At 38.8% G+C, this 14,170-nt stretch overlaps 2 protein-coding genes across 12 annotated transcripts in view; one reads left to right on the forward strand and one right to left on the reverse strand.

Moving 5' to 3' along the window:
* Window positions 1-2,009, forward strand: part of LOC113475930 (aldo-keto reductase family 1 member B10-like) — an 8,663-nt gene extending 6,654 nt beyond the window's left edge. Inside the window, exons 7-9 of one of the 2 annotated variants that reach the window (XM_026841089.1) lie at window positions 107-190; window positions 1,069-1,151; window positions 1,499-2,009. In XM_026841089.1, the coding sequence (XP_026696890.1) occupies window positions 107-190; window positions 1,069-1,151; window positions 1,499-1,541 (210 nt within the window). In that variant the 3' untranslated portion in view covers window positions 1,542-2,009. The other variant, XM_026841088.1, reaches the window with a different exon arrangement.
* Window positions 2,010-4,170: 2,161 nt separating this feature from the next.
* CALD1 (caldesmon 1) overlaps window positions 4,171-14,170 on the reverse strand; it is a 197,056-nt gene continuing 187,056 nt past the window's right edge. For 6 of the 10 annotated variants that reach the window (XM_026841078.1, XM_026841079.1, XM_026841086.1 and 3 more), the window contains 7 exons: window positions 13,127-13,170; window positions 12,955-13,033; window positions 10,582-10,719; window positions 9,526-9,621; window positions 7,265-7,345; window positions 6,905-6,938; window positions 4,171-5,311 (listed from right to left, as the gene is read on the reverse strand). In XM_026841078.1, the coding sequence (XP_026696879.1) occupies window positions 5,280-5,311; window positions 6,905-6,938; window positions 7,265-7,345; window positions 9,526-9,621; window positions 10,582-10,719; window positions 12,955-13,033; window positions 13,127-13,170 (504 nt within the window). In that variant the 3' untranslated portion in view covers window positions 4,171-5,279. Of the gene's footprint in view, window positions 5,312-6,904; window positions 6,939-7,264; window positions 7,346-8,790; window positions 8,882-9,525; window positions 9,622-10,581; window positions 10,720-12,954; window positions 13,034-13,126; window positions 13,171-14,170 lie in introns of those variants that run through there. The other 4 variants (XM_026841081.1, XM_026841087.1, XR_003397638.1 and 1 more) reach the window with 3 other exon arrangements.

Consider the following 14,170-nt stretch of genomic DNA (forward strand, 5'->3'; position numbering starts at 1 on the left):
GGGGGGGGGGGGGGGGCGCAGGGCAGGAAGGAAGGGAGAACACAAAATGCATTTGAATTGACTTCTTGATACCCACGTGTTCATGCTCCTCCTTGTCCTTTCCTAGGTTCTGATCCGGTTTCTTATCCAAAGAGATGTGATTGTCATTCCCAAGTCTGACAAACCACAACGTGTTGAGGAAAACATCAAGGTCAAGTTTCCATTAGGACTGCTGCTACCTTTTCACACAGGCTAGACACCAACACTTGTATCTCCTATATATCAAGCAGCACCTAAGAGGCATTAGAAGGGGAGTGCAGAGATACAAAGATTTGAGCTCAGCACTACCTTAACCATCCGCATTTGTTCTCTGGGGAAAAGCATTTTGTTCCCGCCAGGAGAGAAACAGGTTACACCAGGGTGGTCCAGGCTCTGCTGCCCTGGAAAGGGAATCCCAGTTTTGGACTCTGGGAAATGCTTAATAAGCCCCTCTTTAGGGTGCAAAAGTTGTTAACACCAGACCTGTTATGGTTTATGTCTCACTTTGAGGCTGTGGCTCCCCTTTGCATGGAGATTCAGCTGGATGTTTGCTCATAAAGCCTGGCATCTTAAGATATCTCTGTGTTACTTTCTATTTATGCTGCTACATTGTGGACTTACTTCACCTGTGAACCACTTGCAGGAGTTCTTAGATGATTAACTGTGAGACAACTATTTGCTGTTGGTACCCAGTAGTCCTCTGTTGTAGCAGAAATATTTACTGCTAGTTCAGTATTTGTGACATCAAGTAATCCATCCTTAGCACCTGAAGTTTTCTGGTTTTGCATTACAACAAACTGCAGTGGGGTTTGCATTCAACCACCCAGAACTGTAAGACATTGCTATGAACAGCACCTCAGAGAGAAAAGGACCGATTACTTCAAGGGTATATTAGTATTTGGCTGAGAAATAAGAGGATTTCTTAACTGTGCTTAGTGTGGATGCAGTATGTTCTTATCTGAAGTTGTAGATGCACGAAGCCCACTTAGTAGCTATTGTAACTACTCATGAACCGAAGAAGAAAACCTTTTTTTTTTTTTCTTCTGCTAGGTGTTTGACTTTGAACTATCTAAAAAGGAGATGGATGTAATCTTCAGCTTTAACAGGAACTGGAGGGCAGTTCCAGTGCTCCCGTATGTTCCTTATTACCCTTATTATCTACTGGGCCTATCTCTATCTGTATTTTCATCCCCCATATCTTGGAAAAAAATACATGACCAAACCCAGGGAGAGCTCATATCTTAAACCCTGGATCCCAGGTAACAAGACATGTCCTGGAACTGGTACTGGGAGGGAGATTCATTCAGGGCATTCCCCAGCATCTTGGTGTTGCATGTGCTTGCTCACAAGCCTGTGTTCAAATTAATAACAGCAGCAAAACTTGAGTAGATTGGCAGTGGGGAAAGGAGACTGCAGTAGGGAAATGCTGCTGAAGATACTTTCTACAATACTTAAAATAACCAGTTCTTTCTCTTTTCAGAGCTGTCAATCACAAGGACTACCCATTCAAAGCAGAATATTAATGCCAGTGGTTTCTGCGAGACCTCTGTGTAAATCCTTCCAGATTAGATTATGTACTCTGGAGCTTGGTCTTGTTTTCTTCTTCTGTACTTGAGAATCATTACGAGCAGTTACTTGTGCTTTTTTAGGAGACCACTAGCTGGTATAAGAATGCATCAGTAGGGATGAGTCATTTGTAAAGATGGTTAACAGAAATCTGGTTTTGATTAACAGTAAAAAGACACTGTCTATTCATTTCCTTTTTTCCTTGTCTTCCTTAATTAAAGACATGTTTAACAAAAACCTGATTATTTAGATGATTCCTTATATGTTATTTCCAGTGCGGTCAGTCATACTGGCTTATAAGTTGTTGTCAAGGAATGGTCTGTTTAATTACTTTGCTTTTTACATATTTGTGATTTTTTTATAGTGTAAATCTCTAATGCCTTAACATTTTATATTAATAAAGTTTGAATAACAACAAAACTTAATTAGTGTAGTGCTTATATTGTTTCATACAGTTAATTATAAAAACATGCCTGAAGTCTGTTTTTTTTAAATTTTAATACAGATATAAATGAGCTGCTGTAATTCCTGTACAAGGACAATACAGAGAGACTACTTTGTGGCTTACACCAAACAGGATCATGCTCTAGCTAGAACCTAAAGAACAATGTTGTACCTATTTCACCTCACATAGCCTTCTCTCTCAACACCCAGAAAGTGAACTTGTGTGATTAGTGGTGAATAGTTGAAGTCAGCATAATATGCAGTGATAGCACACATCAAAATCCACCCAGCTAAACATAAGTGCTACCTACAAAATCACATTGACTTGCTCTAGAAATCTCAAACACAAAATTACAATTTTGCAACTCTGCTGGTAGCATTCAGAACAATATACTCAAACAAATCAATAATAACAATTTTCTGAGGAAACATAGAAAAGCTTTTCTTTAAAAAAAAACAAAGCAAACCCTGAGGTAGACTCAAAATTGCTTTAAAGTATTTCCAGGTAGATAATAATAGGCTAAAGCAAATGCAAGCTTAAAAAATGCTGTCTTGTGGCATTCTGCACACTGACAAAGAGAAAGGGGCTAGGATGCTGAGTGAGCTGCAGAAAAGCATGATCAGAAACTAAGGTGACAATTTGGTATTGGCTGAAAAATCTTCATCTCATAATGGTATCAAAACACCAAAAAAACCTTGCATTGCTGCTGACTCTGTCACAAGGATTTGTCTTCAGCAAATTCTGCCAGGAGGTGGTGCCAGCTGGTGGGAACAAACAATGATTGTGCCGCTTCACAGTATTTCCTAAAAGTAATACTGTGCCTAGCACACTTCCACGCTCTCAGAAAAGGCAAGAGCCAGGAGCGAAAGAAACTCAATCCACATCAAAAAGTAAAAGCATTACTTCAGCAAAGCTTGCAGAGAAATGTAGCACCGTAGTCAGTCAGCGTGAAGCAGGAGAACAGGCACAGTTTCAAGCATACAAGCTCTTTTCAGGATAAATCCAATTACTTCTCCGCCAGTAGTTCAGACAGCTGTGCTTGCTGCAGCATTCTCATTGCTTCCCATGGGGCTGGCAGCAGGCTGGGGGCTCTTTTGGCTGACCATGATCTAGTCAGAGCAGGGCATTGTGTGCTGTGCTGCTGTTAGAGTAAAAATGAAGGAGATGGGAGGATGACAGGAGAGATAGTAGATCCCCAGGCTTGGTCCTTGTGATCATCCAAGCCTGGAAGCTGATCCCAGCGAGGTAGACAGAAGAAACATGACAGCTCTCACACAGAAAACATTTTTCAATGCAGGGAAGCAGACGGCCATACCACTGGGTTAGAACCTATTTGCTGAGCATACTGACTTCTGGATGATGCACAGCTCCCACCTTCTACTGATAGGCACGACAAATAAAGATTCCCCCCCAACTCCCTTAAGAATATGTAAGTTAAAGCTGTTGATTTTACAACTTGGCTGTCTGTTGAAGGATAGTACATAAGGTGAGACATCCTTCGAGCTTCTTTGCAATGATACCTTATCTTCCATGACCTTAGCATGATTCCTGTCCCAGTTACAACTGGCTTGTTCCTACTCATTAACAAACAGGGGGCTGCTGATGGAAATATTCCATTTATTGTGGATGCAGTTTCAGAATACATTGTTTGAACACATCATTTTTATTGCAGCTATCGGATGTATTTGAAAGACTCAGAGGAGCATTTACAAAACCCCCAAACAAAAACATGACAACTCACAGACAATGTCAGGCACAGTTTCACCCCCTACAGATAACTACATGCATCTCTATGTGTAAACAAGATGTTTCAGCCAAGCAGGGGAGCTCATCTTTGGGTTGAAATATAACATTATTCTTGTTTAGGAAGAAGTCAGATGCTGTAAGAGATGGAAGTGGTGAAAAGGGAGATCCTGGTAGCTCTGATGCACAACAAAGCTGTTAACAACATGCTCAGGGGCTATTTCAGTTACTCAGTTTATGCCACCCATACACTGTAGGATGTAAATGCTAAACTGTATATGGCATGTAAATTCAAACCAAGCTGATGTCTTATAGCCATGTGTTTACTATATACAAATGAAAACATCTGTAAATAAGATATTTGGGAGAGAGAGTTAAAAAGAAGCACTATAAAGACAGAGGTTTACTTCATATTAGGTGGATTTAGTGTACGGCACTGATGGATAGCAAGATTTAGTGTACAGTCATTTGAAACAAGCTCCAACTGTGTTTAGGGTTTTTTCTTTTTAATTATGGTAGTTTTATATAAATTAAACTACAACGTTTTATACAAGTGACCTATTTTTGACCCTCTATACCCTTACCTTTTCCTCTTTTAAAAACTATACTTTCTTTTTAATTACCCATTACCGGGCAACTGACATTTAAAATTTTTTAATACTTATCTCACCATACCTTTAATGGCAATTATGAAATCTTACTATAGAAAAGTGTGTGATTTTATCTTTATTTTTTAAGCTGTGATATTGGCTAATTATGTATGTTTATTACTAAATATAATACTCTAGCACGTATTAAAGCATTCTACCATTAGTAGTGCCTTTAGGCTAAACTTTGTAAAGCTATGTGTGTATATAGTCTAAATCGCATTCAATTACTAGTCACTAACACCAAAAAGAAATATCAGTACCGCTGTCAGCTAACATAATCGTCCAAATTTAGGTATTAACTTAAACTGGAATGGAAAATTTGATACTTAAAAAAAAGTATAAAACAAAAAAATTAAAACACATTATTGATGCAGTATTTCTATGACATGGGCAACTTACAGAAAATATTACATTGTCAACTAAAGATATTTCTTCCATGCCTTAGTCTAAAGTGCAGAAAGAAAGACTTCTGTATTACAAAAGTAACTGTTGTTTTTATAGGTTTACTGCACACCTTTCCCAAGCAACTTCACTTTACATGCATTTTGGGTTGACCTCTTATGCCAGTTGAAATCACTGTTCAGATACATAGTTATGACTATCAGTAGGAGAGTCTATATATTTCACAGCATGGGTTTCTTTAGGAATAAAGGCTCTTGTGCAAAGGCAGTACTATTATGATGAATGTCTAGACTGATTATTAAATACAGTGCTAATATACATGGTTTTAACTGGGATAATGCAAAAAGACATTTTGGTAAATAAACATAAATATAAAAAGAACAATTTAGCACTTTTTCTTTTTTTTTTTTTTTTTCCTTCGCCCAACTGGTTGGTCCAGCATCTTTAGTGGCCTTCTATGGTTCTTTCTCAAATTGTCTCAAACCTGCTGAGAAAGAGAAAGCTTAAAGATGGCTTGAAATAACCCAAACGTATCTCTAAAATAGAGAAGGTATGGCTCTAGATTTATACACAGCATGTAAGAAGGCAAGACACAAGCTGAATGCTGCTGTGCTCGTGTACTGGGACTGCTCAGAGGTGGCCTCCAATAGGACAAGCAGGATTTCACCTCTCTTGCCTCTGACAGCCCCAGGAAGCAGTTCAAGGAGAGCTCAGGAGCTTCCCACCCAAAAACGCCCGGGGTGCTGCACCCAGCATGCTCCCCAGCCGTTCCAAAGCAGGCTGCACTGCAGTGCTTGCTGCACGCACTCCAAGACCACAGCAAGACTGAAAGCCAGCTCCTGAGAGCCTCCTCCCGCAACCCTTCTGCTGCAGCCCTCCTCTCACTCAGCCTCAGAGGAGAGGTTCGATGTGTCTGAACCACTCAGCATGGTCTGCTCTTGTAACAACACACGACTGCTAACACCTTCCATGGGAGCAGAGCTGCACTAACCCTGAGCAAACCTGAGAACCCATCTCCTAACACATCTTAATTTTAAAAAGGAGGAGAAAGAAGACCATTCAATCTTGCATTACTCTAAACTGGTAAGAAAAGTTTAGAGGCATGCCATACTTCTTGGCTTCACACACAAATGTGAAGAAAAATGTTTGCACATATTAATGTGTAGAAAACCAAAAGTTTTTCTATATTTGATCATTTCATTGCTACTGAAGAGTCAAATGATGTTGCACGGTTATATTTAAACCTATTAAATCAACCAGTGAAGTTCCGTTCTTCTCCACTGACCCTTAGGCACATAATTCCTTTAATTGATTTTATTTGTAGTGTTTTAGATTAAAATAATAATTAAAAAAAAAAAAAAGCTAGGAGAGTAATTTTGCTGATTTCTTTCTGTACAGCTAGGTTGTCTTTCCTAAACTAAAAGTTTCCAAATAACTTTTTGCCTTGAGAAAACACCAATGTACTGCTCCAACAAAAGCAGTACTGCTGCTGAATGTATTTGAATTCCAGTGCAGTCTGAGTATGCAGGAGCACATGATACTCATGCTGAATTTTCAACAGTGACAACCAGTGACAGTGTTGAAAATCAGATGCAGGCCTCATTCTCAATACTACTGAAATCTTCCATTTCTGCTCAAATAATGCTGCCACAACAGACTCACTTTTTGAGATCCCACTCTCTGCTCATGAAAGGCATAACCATTGCTGCTGCAGCCTTAAAAGAGCCTTTCCCAGATGTCTTGCATTAGTTAAATGACCATCCCACTCCTCAGACCTCACACAGTTTAATGATACTCTCCAGCTACAGCAAACATGCTACGCATGTCACTTGAATGAGGCTTTGCAAACGTGGCTGGAGCACTGCTACTCACTCCTCAGTCCTCCTACAATGATGACTTAGGTTTACTTCTCAAACATTCTTGTTTTGATGATATTGCAATGGCTCTTTAGAAAAGTGAAGGCAAAAAGGGTTTTTCTGCATCAACATTAACAGATGTAGAATTTTAAAGCAAAGATATGCCTGTGAAAATGTGGCAACATTCCTGTTTAATAGGCAGGTGTACTATTAGAATTACTTACCATTTGTCTCTGTTTTTTTCCCCATAGCTGATACCTGTTTGAGAAGTAATAACCCATTATTAAAGTTCAATATGGGAAAACATAGTTATTTATAACAGGAAAAAAAATCAACTCCATGAAAAAGACAGATTTCCATGCACAACACAGCTCTGCCAAATAAGAATATAAAAGCTACACGCTGTTACATGACTTTCTGGACTTCATTGTAATTTCTTTTACAGATAAAAAGACAGGTTAGTAACAAAAGACATGTAGAGGCCTAATTCCAACTGACTGACTGTGGTGAAGGTGAATGGCACTTTCCCCCTAGATAGTCTCCCACAGAGATGTTATCCTTTTAACAATGCACTGAAGTGTTACCTTCGAAGAAGTAGCTGGCTTTTCAACTGACTGCTTCTCCCAGAGATTACGTTTGCTGGATACGTCTCCTGGTTTTAAATCCTGTATTTTTAAATTAATGTCAGAGAACAGAAACCAACATTAGTTCCAGTTTATTTTAATTTGTTAGAGGAAAAGTTAGAATGTGACTTCCTCATAAGAAGAGCTAAGCAGCATCCACCAGTGGTAAAAACTACATTGTCTATCAATTATAAAGCTATTCAGAATGACATTTTAACATAATGACTCCAAACATATATATGCTTTAGGACAAAAACCAATCCTGCTGCATCTGTTTAGTATTGCACAGACTAGCCGGCCATAACTTACTATGTTCATCCTAGGGGGTACAGTGAAAACTTACTGTACCATCGAGTTTTTAAGAAAGACAATTCCAATTTTTGCAGAAAAAGAAGATTTTTTTCAGAAATAGTATTTGTATTAGGTAGGAATTCAGAAGAATCTAGTCTCAGTTATTTTAGATCAGAATCAAAATATTTCTTTAAAAAACTGTTAAAAAAATAGAGTAGGACTTCTAATACAACAGAAAAGCAGATCTTCCTCTGCAGTCTTAAATATAGGTGTCACGATTTAACACTGTAGTCCTTCACATCAATTTGAAATTCTATTGCATCCTTTAAAACCTTAGCAGGTACCAATCACTAGCCTGACAGAAAAAATCAGGTGAGGTAAAGTCATTAAAAAAAAGTAACATTCTCTGAAAATGAGTATATTTGGAGACTTTAAGCAAAACTCAGTAAACACGTCAAGCTGCTTCTTGGGAAAAAAGCAGGACTACAAATTATGATAGACTAGTAGCAATGCACCTGCTTAAGGACAAATGGAATGGTATCTACCTCTGTGGTTGACAAACAAAAGACCTGAAACACTTTTGTAAAGAATACTCTCCTTTTCAAAAAAGCATTCAAGTCCTACACGGCTTCCAGAGTCTTATTCTTGCCATCCACAGACAGGTAGTTCTCTGCATGAGAATTTCTAACTTAGCATAGAAAAATGCCCAGTGATGAATGGAAATGCAATTTCTGCAAGAGGTATTTGTACCCAACAGAGATACTCTGGAATTGATCATAATTTGCAGCCAAAGAGGTTTGCTGATGGTTAAGACTTTAAGCCAATTCTGTACTTCAAAAAGCAAGTTCAGCAGTAACAAAGGAAGGAAGAAAACAGCAAAATTGTAGTGGACTTTATCACAAGACCACTTCCATAATCCTGAAATCATTTGGGATCTGTGATTTAGGTTCCCCATAAAACTATTGAATCTTTGCTCCCTCTACTTTTAATTGAATGTTGTTCCAAAAACCACAAGAATCTTGATGGTGACAAAAGCTTCAGACGACTCTTTATTTTGGGGGAATGTGATGGAGGTAGGAAGTTATTTGCTAACTAAGAAATTCTAGGTTTCCCTTTGATTTATCCTGGTAAAAGAAGTAAAAATTACACATTACAGATGTATATCATTCTTCATAGCGAATTATAAACAGATTTACCTGACCAATTTAGCAAACAGACCCCCAAAGAAGAAGAACAGGAGATGGGCAGGTTCCTTCAAGCAGAGATATTGAAAGAAAAAAGAACAATCTATTGAGAAAGACAGAAATGCAGACATAGACAGAAACAGTCGGCTGAGGGGAAAACAAGAGGTTAGTTTTACATTATCTAAAAGATGCAACTTAAAGAGAAGAAAATCTGCAGGCAGATTCTGTGCTGGTTTTCAGCAACTGTGATTAAACACAGTGAGCACAATGACTTTTGGTTTTATATTCATGTCCATAGGACACAATCTCCATATAGCTACCAGTAAATACTGACACTAGGGACAATGCTTCAAATTTCAAGCTTGTCTTTGGGGCAAATAGGAGTGCAAATTGAGAAAACGTTTTTCAGGCTGTATCTTTTATAAAGGGCAAGTGGACTGGCAGAAAAACGCTACAGAGGCCTTTCACATGTGGTAAGTTTATGTCCTTCTCTACCAGAGAAGTGCTTCTCTGCGCACTGTCTTTTTAGAGCACCCCTAAGCTTTAAGGTGAGAATTGCCCTGTTTCAACTCCCCTTTTTCTGACTACCTGGGAGTCTGCAGCCAGAAGGCTTCTGTGGGCTTCCAGGAGAGAACATGCAGCAAGGTTCCTCCAAAGACCATCAGCTGGTTGAGGAAGCACCATTGCCAACTCTGCCCCAGGAGAGAACCCACCTACTGAAGAGACAGTTGTTGCAAGATTACTTACAGAAGGTTTTGGAGCAGGTGATTTGTTGCTGTCTGGGGTCTTGGTTAACCACTCATTGATACGACTGGAGACACCAACCTTCAGTCCAGCAGTTTCCTGCAAAATAATAAAATCTAATCAGACTTTCAGAACAGCTTTTACTGTGTTTTCCATGGTTTAGATTTAAAAGTAAAGCCAAGCTTAAGGTAGAGGTTTTCACTGAGACTATGGCTAGCTAAGAGTCATCCTGTGTACTCTGAAGATATGTCCCTATGAACTACACAGTACTACTACCCTCTAGTTTTCAGTACTGATAAATGTGGGCTGACAAAATCATTTCCACTTTAGTGCTAACCCAGGAATTCATGTTAGACATAAACCTGCTGTTTCCATCATAACCCCAAACTTGAAGGAGCAAAATCTTTAGCCAACAGTCTAAGTCTACATTTTTGTTTTGTTAAACTAAAATTTTACAAAAAACCCCACATAATAGAAGAGTTAAGTGGCCTAACATTTAAATTATCAAAATAAATCTTTTAAATGTTAGAACAAATTACTGAAATTTCATCGCTACCTGCAATAGCCCCCTTCAATCCATGGCTCAGTTTTTTGGCTTGATGAATGCTCATCAACTCAGATAAATTTACAGAAAGGAAATGTTCCCTTAAGAATTTACACAGAAAAGATAAAGGTCTCACAAATGCTTCTATGCATTATCTATAAACCATCATAATTATCTTGCCTATTTAATCCTCCTCTGCCCCCCAAAAGAATCTTTCCCAACAGAAATAATTTTTTTTTTTACTCCCCTTGAACTATGTAGATATATTTGTCTAAGATATTTGATGTAGCTCTGGAACATCTCATAACTTAGCTCAGTATGTCACTGAATTCTCCCATTATACTCAATATTGCAGTCACCCTATTTTGTGGGTTTCCGAGGACCTCAGGATCCTTTGGGATATTTTTCACCAGTGATGTCAACAGGAGCAGCCAGGCTTACTCAGTTAACATGAATGGCAAGGTCAGGTCCATAACATAATTCTTTATAATCACTATATAAAATTAAACACATACCTTATTTGGTGTTCCTGTCCCAGAGGGTGATGAAAAAACATTCCCTTTCTCCCACATGCTTTTGATATTACGGACACCTTCAGCTGGAACAGGAAGGTCGGAGGCTGCTGGCTTACTTGGTCTTGCAGCCTTTGTGCCCTGCAGAAGGATTGAGGCTAGTTGGTGTTTGGCATTAAGAGCTGGAGTTGCAGGGTGGTTTGACTCTGGGGCAAGACTGGAGAACGCAGCAGCTCTAAGTGGTTCTAACTATGATCATACAAAGATGGAAAGGAGTACCCAGCCCAAGAGGCACTACTGACACTCTTCTTCTGATTTGCAGTTGCACCCTTGATACAACCAGCTATGAAAACTGCAATCACTTAGATTTTTGCATTTGTTACATTTCTAAAGCTCATGGCAAACCATAGATCTGCACACAACTGCTCCAAGCCTTTCATTTGTCCTCTTTCAAGTCTTAGCACCTGCATCTTCTAAGCATGGCTCTTTTAGGGACACAGCTAAGGAAATCTTCATGTAGAGATGGGGGAAAAAGGCTGCTCTTTCATTCAGCATCAGACTTTTCTCCACCTGTTCCAGACAACTTAACCTCACAATATGGGATTCTATGGATAAATTTCAGCTATTACAGTATATTTGGAATAAGGTGTTTTTTTAAAGACTGTGGGATTGGGGGCTTTTTGGCAGTGTGCCTTTTTCATGGTTACCAAAAACACTGGAACAAACTTCTCCTGTTCCTTCTTTTCAAAATTAATGTACATTTTACATAACACAGATTTAAAGAGAATAAGAACCTGTACAAGGTGAGGCTTTGCCTCTTTAGTTGCAAAGTCAGATTTGGCAACTCTTGGAAAAATCAGAAACTGAAAGGAATAATTTGTATATAGCTGTGAAGCTGCACTGCCTGCTCCTTGCTATAGAGCCATGCTTTTTAATATATAAATGAAGCATAAAGACTCAGAACCTTATCACAGCCCTACTGAAAATACTGGAGTACCTAATACAAGCTGGTGGGTGGGCTGGTCTGGTGTTTATGGGTTGACAAAGCCTGTCTTCACTATTACATAAATTTCTTACGACAGACGGAGCTGTACCTCCAACCTACCCACTCTTTTTTAAGGAGTTTAACATCAAACCCCAGTGCCAAATGAAAGCCCTTGGTCACTCTAGGGTGGTTATATCTTATCCAGAAAAGGCGCAGATTGAAGCAGGAGGACAGAAGCTGTATGCTCCTACTTCAATGATATGGGGACTATTGGGTGCCATGCTGACATTTATCTCTAATGGAAGGGTTTGTGCTACCTTCAGCTTGACATAGGTGCTAGAGGCAAGCCTGAGCCTTCAGCACTGTCATGTATATGCTTTTTTCATTGGGAACTGACACACAGTATAAAATGCACCAGTATGGACAGGCTTCCTAGCAGAAAGGTTAAACCAGACAGCAGTCACAGAAAAAAAGCCTTTATTAATTTATCTTTAATTACTAAAGTTTCCTTTAAGTTAAAGGATAATAAAGCCTAACCAATCAATACCTTAATGGACTATCATGCTTAGACTCTGTATGTGAAAAAGAGAAAAAAAAATCCAAGAATCCAAGAGGGAATGAAGAAGTGCTAGACCTTAATCACAGTTATCAAGATAATATCCCTTTTTACATTATTCTGGTCCCATGTCACTTCCTGAGTCCAGCTGGCCTGCTATCACAGTAGCTTTCACACTGCCTATACTCACTGATTTATAAAAACAGAAAAAAAAACCCAAACCAAAACAAAAAAGCAAACATTTTCCCTTGGACTATGAAAGAAAAAGCCCTCTATTCTGGCTTCAGAACACATTATCAGTCACTACTTGTCAAAATTACCTGGGGTTAAATCCTGCATTTTGTTTTGATTCTGTTTTTCCTTTGTCACTACTTAACTCCCTAGTTCACTAAAGTATCTGTCTTTGCCAAGGAATTTCACTCTGAAGTGGCAGCCAGCAACACAGGCCCAGTTTCCTGCTATCCCTAAATAAGCTGCTAAGTCAGCTTTACTCTAGGATGACTGTCACTCTCTGCTGATAGTACTCTCATCACCCAAGAAGAGGATGCAACTGTCACTCAAGAGATGCTGACTGAGTCCTCCAAGACCTACTCCAAGCTTACACAGCAACAGACTAAATTGTAGCATGAAAGGGAAGACATGGATCTGAGGTTTTGTTTAGATATATATCTAGATGACAGTTGTAGGTGTGCCTCAAGCATTTTGTTCTTGAAGTCACACTAGAAGAGAGTTTGTGACCAAAAATCCCTGCAGTTCTTGAACAGTAAAACATAAGCTGATTAAAGTACCAAAAGCCACTAGAAACTACAGCAATCATGACCTGGAATTAACTTACCTCAATTGCACTAGTGTATTGCTCAAGTCTACTGTCAATCTTTGAGACAACTGCTGTTGTGTGGGTAGGTTTCATACCACTGTAGGAAGTAGGAAAAAAGAGAGAAAAAAATTATTATTCCCTCCAATTAAACACTGCTGTTTTGACTGAACCTACTGTTTTGTTCCTTTACCTCTTCTGAGCGGATTTGTTCAAAAATTCTGCTCGCTCTTCTATCTAGAAGAGAGAGAAAAAAGAACTGTAAGTTTACAGCTAATAAAAATGCAGGCTGTACAAGGCCAGGCTAAAATGTCATTTTAAATGTCAAAAGATCAATCTGAAAGAGATGCATTCTAACAGAAATCACCACAGACACACACACAGGTTTTATAGTTAGGAGCTTATTATGCTACAGATTCATACAGGTGGATGTATTTTCTGCATTAATGTTTGCATCCTGTATATTTCTTCAGTGCTTTATTTGTAACAAGAGAATAAACCACCAATGCAGAAAGGAGAAAAGGGAAGAAGTTCATCTTATGAAAGGCGTTGGTATTCCCAAACCTATGTCAAATTTTCTCCTATCTTCCACATAAAAGCAAGTATGTTATCTCTTGAGACAGACAGCAAATTCAATAAAGTTTTTCTGAGCTGAGACAGACTTAGCCAGGTTTGGAACTCAGCCATATACCCTATCCCATGCAAAAAACAGACTATACTCTGCTCATGTTCAAGCAAGGTCACTACTGAGTCAGTATCTACCGGCTGTTATTATGCAAACTGGTATCTTACATTTAATCATTATTTTCTACTCTGTGCATAGGAAAATATTGTAAAGTTTCCAGGAGAAAAGAATCATGAAGATCTCATAAGACATATGTCAAATCTCCTGATAATTTGAAAACAAAAAGACTCCATCCCTGAATAAAGTTTTAAAACATGTCACGATAGGGGGTAGGTATTTGCATTCTGGGCCAGGAAATACTCTAATCAAACTTACTCAAGTCTCTTCCATGTTACATTGTCGACTTCTTATCCCAGGCTCTACAGTTTCACTTAAGAGTAAAATATACACAAGCAGCTCCAGGGGATAGAAAAGACTATTAATCAGCCTGGCTGGATTCCTGGGGATTCCCCAGTCTCAGTATGGGTTGTCCATTTTCAAGTTACTTTAACAGGGACTGCTGTGGCATTCATGCCTTTAAAATAAGGCAATGACAGCCATTCCTTTAAATGG

This window comes from Athene cunicularia (assembly GCF_003259725.1).
Source record: "Athene cunicularia isolate RWA chromosome 1 unlocalized genomic scaffold, athCun1 chr1_part2, whole genome shotgun sequence".
NCBI lineage: Eukaryota > Metazoa > Chordata > Aves > Strigiformes > Strigidae > Athene > Athene cunicularia.